Below are 5,313 nucleotides of genomic sequence, written 5' to 3' on the forward strand. Positions count from 1 at the left end.
TCTACCCCTTTGCATACATGGTTACCCCTCCCTTTTTCACTAGCCATCCCCGAGAGTTTTATTACAAAGTTATTATAGCCCAGAATGAAGATAAAAGAAAATACATCAGAAATTAAAAAAAAGTACAACCAAGGAGAGCCTGATTCAGATTTCCTGTCTGAAGTATGACGTAAACCAACTCCAGGAGATCATATTTCAAAGCCTTTCTCCCATTTGGGGTGTGTCAAAGTTCCCTAAGAGTCTCATATGAACTCCGGGCAATGCTTACACCCAAATGTATCACCAGATTAAGACATAGTGCAGTGTGGAAGGGTCAGCCCTCAAGTGTCCAAGTTTAGAGGGAACTCAAGGTCCCAAGGCAAGGCTCACAAGAGGGGGGCAGAACTTAGGGACTAAGAAAGAGTGCAAGTGCAGAAGTAGAATTCTGAAAGGGGAAAGGGAAAAGGGAAAGGAAAACAACTTAAATCAGTACACATAAGGGTATAGGGGGATGTGGGAGTTGCAAAAGGCAAAAAGGCAGGCTGATGGGCATACCCAGCAATGGGAGATGCTGGCACACCCTAGGCCTGTTAGAACGTAGTGTTTAGAGGTTAAGACCCCCATGGATCAAACTTAATTCATGGACAACAACTTACATTGCCATGCTTTAAGTCATAACTCAAAACACATAGGGGTGATAAGGGAATGGGGGTTCATAACAAACAAACAAAAGGAAATCAGCATGCCAATTTAAGTACTGAGATATACAGAAGCAGCAAGCAAACATGGACACACAAGCAGTAAATACACATTGTTGTAGTGCTAAAAATTAAATCCGGACATAACAGTTTTAGAGATACAAACAAAGAAAAAGCAGTAGGTCTTGTGAACGGGCCACAGTGCAGACAAGAAGAGAATATTATTGTGTGTGAGTATGAGTTCAGAAGGATTCTCCATTGTCTGCTGTGTGTTAAATAGTCGTGCATTTATAGTATTGAAAATCGGGCAGAAATAAGGTAAGAAAATAGTTATGGAACTGAGTACCAATCAAGGATCAATCACATAAGACTTCCTTTAATTAAGGAATTTAGATTCAAACGGGTCAAAACTATTTGTGCCCGGCAAGTAATTAGGGGGGAATACATAAAAGGTTATTTAAGGACAGGGTTTTGAAGTACATGGTTGTACAAATAAGGTAAGAAAATCAATTGACAACCAGTAAATCAAAGAATCAGGGATTTGGTAATTACTGACCCATGAATGAACCAAGTCGCAAAAGCTAAGAAGGGTTTTAACTTAGGTCGAGTCACAGAGAGAATCAGCAAACAATGGAAAGAAATCAATCAGACCATATTCAGAGGGAAGTATGAACTAATCACAAATTTGAAAGCCACTTTAGAGGGAAGTTCATCATTTATAAGGAGCATATGAACATGTTAAGCATGAAAGAATATTGTCGTGTCATTGTAAAATCAGTAGAAAAATCCAGTGTAGAAGAGTTTAGCAAAAGTCAGAATCATATGAAAACAAGGATGTCCAAACTCAGTTCAGAGACTCGAAGTGGGTCTGAAAGAGTTAGGGGCTTTGAAATAAAGCCCTAGTTCAAACAAATCACATAACCAAACTTGGGAGAACCCCCAAATTCTAGGGTTTCCACCATTAATCGGGTACAAAGATGAGAAGGCAAGTGATCGAAATAGACTCAGAGGTCTCAGAGAAGAAACTGAAACCTCTTGCATGTTTCTTTCAGCAGCAGAAACTCATGAGAAAACAGCGATAGCAAGTAACACGCAGAACATAGTATAAGAATTCAAAGAAAATAGAGTAGAAGAAACTTATACGAAACACAATGGAAAAACTGATAAGAACAGTAGAAGAAGCATGCTAAGCAGTTTTTAGAAGACACTTAAACAGAGCTCAGCAGATGGAACTTAATAAGAAACACTTTAAGAACATAATAACGGAAAATACAGTAGAAGAAACACACCAGAACATAGTATAGGAAAATACAGTGGAAGAAATATACAAGAAGGCATACGAGAACACAATACAGTAGAAGAAGTATACATGAACACAGTAGAAGAAAATACAAGAGCACAGTAGAAGAAAATACAAGAACACGGTAAAGGCAAATACACACAAAAGAAAAAAAAAAGTCAGAGAACATTTCAAAAAACCCTAGATCGGAAAAGAAATGGTTTTGAAAGTAATTTTTGAAAGAAAAGTCAGGAAAATCGTTTAAAAGCTTAGGGAACGCATAAATACACAACGGATCTAAAGGAATCAGAAAAACCTCGAAGGGTTAGGGTTTCAAAAGAACCCTAGTAGTGAGAAAGCATTGAAAAGTCACCGATCTAAGTCGGAGAAGTCAAAATTAGGCTCGAGCAACCATAGTACGCCGGAGTAAAATCGGAGATGGCCGTGGAACTCGAATCGAACGAAGCCTAGACCAAACCTCGTTATGGCCAGGCCTTGAATCTTCAAAAATCAGGCGCGTGGGAGTCATAGGAGGCCGGTGTAGGGCTTCCATAACCTTGGAAGCCATGGATTCTGGTGGCTTTCAGGGCGGAAGTGGTGGTTAGGGTTTGAGAAGCTTCGAGAGAGTTTGAGAGAATGGAGGGTTCAGAGGCGGCTGGTAGGTGGAAAATGAGAAGGGTTTGGGGTCATTTGGAGTTAATTAAGGAAAGGGGAACGTGAGCCGTTGATCTAACGTGAGCCGTTGATCTGTTAGATCAACGGCTGGGATTTAAAGGGGGGTTGGGTGGGTCGTTTAAACGGGCTATGGGTGGGGTAATTATAGGAATTAGGATAGGGTTCAATTAGGGTAGAATTTAGGCTACAATCGAAATGAAATCTGGCTAGATTTTAAATAGCCATTTTCCCCATTTATTTTATGAAAATAGCAAATTAAATTCTGGAAATAAATTGAAAGTACTAAAAATGATTTATAACATATAAGTATTAAATTAAAATACTGGAATCAATTTTGTAAGTATAAAATGCAATTAAATCTTAAAATAGGCTAATGTTGCAATTATATGCAATTTAGCATTAAAAATACTAAATATATTTGTAAAAATATACAAAAATTATGTTAGCTACATTTTAGTATAAATATAAAATTCCAATAACTAAATTACCAAAAAATAATAATTTTGAAAATAATCATTAGGCTTTTATGGATGAAAAAGAGAAATAAATCAGGTTAAAACCTTAAAAATTATGGGAAAAATAATAAAATGCTTGGACATACTTATACGAGCATATATATGCTATTTTGAAGATATTCTGCACAACAGCAGCCCAGTGTGGTCCCACAAGTGGGGTCTGGGGAGGGTAGGATGTACGCAGCCTTACCCCTACCCTGGAAGGGCAGAGAGACTGTTTCCGATAGACCCTCGGCTAAAGAAGGTGAGAGAAGTCCTGGTAGCAAGTAATAGAAAAACAATAATTAGGAAACTAAATCGGAGATAGCAACAGATAGTATGAAAGGGGTACTGATAACAAGTAGCACCAAGATAACATATTTAGAAAACTAATTCCAAGGCTGTAAACTACGGAATTACCAATGGCAAGTAACAACGAAATGAGACATGCGAATATAGAAAACTAAGGAGAAAAAAGGGTACCGAACTAGCGTTAATACTATCGAGCTAGAGAAGACAAAGGGAGATGCACGACTACCAACTAACCTTCTACCCTAATGTTCAACCTCCACACCCTTCTATCTAGAGTCATGTCCTCGGTTAGCTCAAGTAGCGCCATGTCCTGCCTGATCACCTCTCCCCAAGACTTATTTGGCCTACCTCTACCCCTCCTCACACCTCCTAAGGCCAACCTCTCACACCCCTGACAGGGGCATCTGCGCTTCTCCTCTTAACATGCCCGAACCACCTCAACCTTGCCACACGCATCTTTGCCTCCACATGGGCCACTCCCACCTTGTGTCGAATAACTTCATTCCTAATTCTATCCAATCTAGTATGCCCACACATCCATCTCAACATCCTCATTTCTGCTATCCTTATCTGTTGGACATGAGAGGTTTTGACTGGCCAACACTCAGCCCCATACAACTTAGCTAGTCTAACAACTACCTTGTAGAACTTACCCTTGAGTTTCAACGGCACCTTCTTATCACACAAGACAACGAAAACGAGCCTCCACTTCATCCACCCTGCTCCGATACGGTGTGTAACATCCTCATCTATCTCCCCATCCTTCTGGATTATAGATCCCAAATACTTGAAACTCTCTCTCCTGGAAATGACTTGCGTATCGAGTTTCACATCCTCGTCCGCCTCCTGGGTAACACCGCTGAATTTGCACTCCAAGTATTCTTTCTTGGTCCTGCTCAACTTGAAACCCTTAGACTCCAGGGTATGTCTCCAGACCTCTAGCCTCTCGTTAACGCCACCTCGTGTCTCATCAATCAGGACTATGTCATCCGCAAATAGCAAGCACCAAGGCACCTCCCCCTAAATGTGACGTGTCAAAGAATCCAACGCCAAGGAAAACAAAAATGGGCTATGTGCTGATCCCTGATGTAACCCCATCTCAACCGGAAAGAAATCTGAGTCTCCACCTGCTGTCCTAACCCGTGTCTTAGCTTTATCATACATGTCCTGAATCACTATAATATACGCTGCAGGCACTCTTCTAGCCTCCAAACATCTCCATAGAACCTCTCTGGGGACTTTGTCATAGGCCTTCTCCAGGTCAATGAAAACCATGTGCAAATCCTTCTTCACCGCCCTATACTGCTCCACCAATCTCCTCACAATATGAATGGCCTCAGTGGTCGACCGTCCCGGCATGAAACCAAACTGGTTCTCAGAAATGGACACACACCTCCTCAGCCTCCCTTCAATCACCATCTCCCACACTTTCATCATATGGCTTAACAACTTGATACCCTATAGTTGTTGCAGTTTTGAACATCCCCCTTATTCTTGTACAGCGGGATCATCGTGCTCTACCTCCATTCTTCGGGCATCTTCTTCGTCCTAAAAATGACGTTAAACAACCCAGCACGCCATTCCAAACCCTCCTTACCCACGCTCTTCCAGAATTCTACCGGGATCTCGTCAAAAAAAATAGATAGGGAAAAATTGGGTATCAACAGCTGCCCCTCTTTACGCGGGAAGGATGAAAGAGTTGTCGGTTAAAGACATGATGACCAATTTTGACCGAACGAAATTTTTTGAAGAAATTTGGCCGTGCCCTGGCTTATGAGCTGCCTACATATCCCTGGTTTTACAGGAATCAGGCCCTATGTAGTTCGGGATCCGTCGGCGGAATATGCCGGTGGAGACGTTTCAAGAACGGACGCAA

At 41.1% G+C, this 5,313-nt stretch overlaps 1 protein-coding gene across 1 annotated transcript; it reads right to left on the reverse strand.

Moving 5' to 3' along the window:
• Window positions 1-4,076: 4,076 nt before the first annotated feature.
• LOC109217494 lies at window positions 4,077-4,856 on the reverse strand (the record flags this gene model as incomplete). The annotated part of the gene is made up of 3 exons (XM_019381750.1): window positions 4,542-4,856; window positions 4,374-4,457; window positions 4,077-4,283 (listed from the first exon to the last, which is right to left on the reverse strand). Coding segments are annotated over exons 1-3 (606 nt in total), but the record flags the coding sequence as incomplete, so codon positions are not given.
• Window positions 4,857-5,313: the final 457 nt, after the last annotated feature.

The sequence above is a fragment of the Nicotiana attenuata genome, unplaced genomic scaffold (assembly GCF_001879085.1).
Source record: "Nicotiana attenuata strain UT unplaced genomic scaffold, NIATTr2, whole genome shotgun sequence".
NCBI classification, from domain to species: domain Eukaryota; kingdom Viridiplantae; phylum Streptophyta; class Magnoliopsida; order Solanales; family Solanaceae; genus Nicotiana; species Nicotiana attenuata.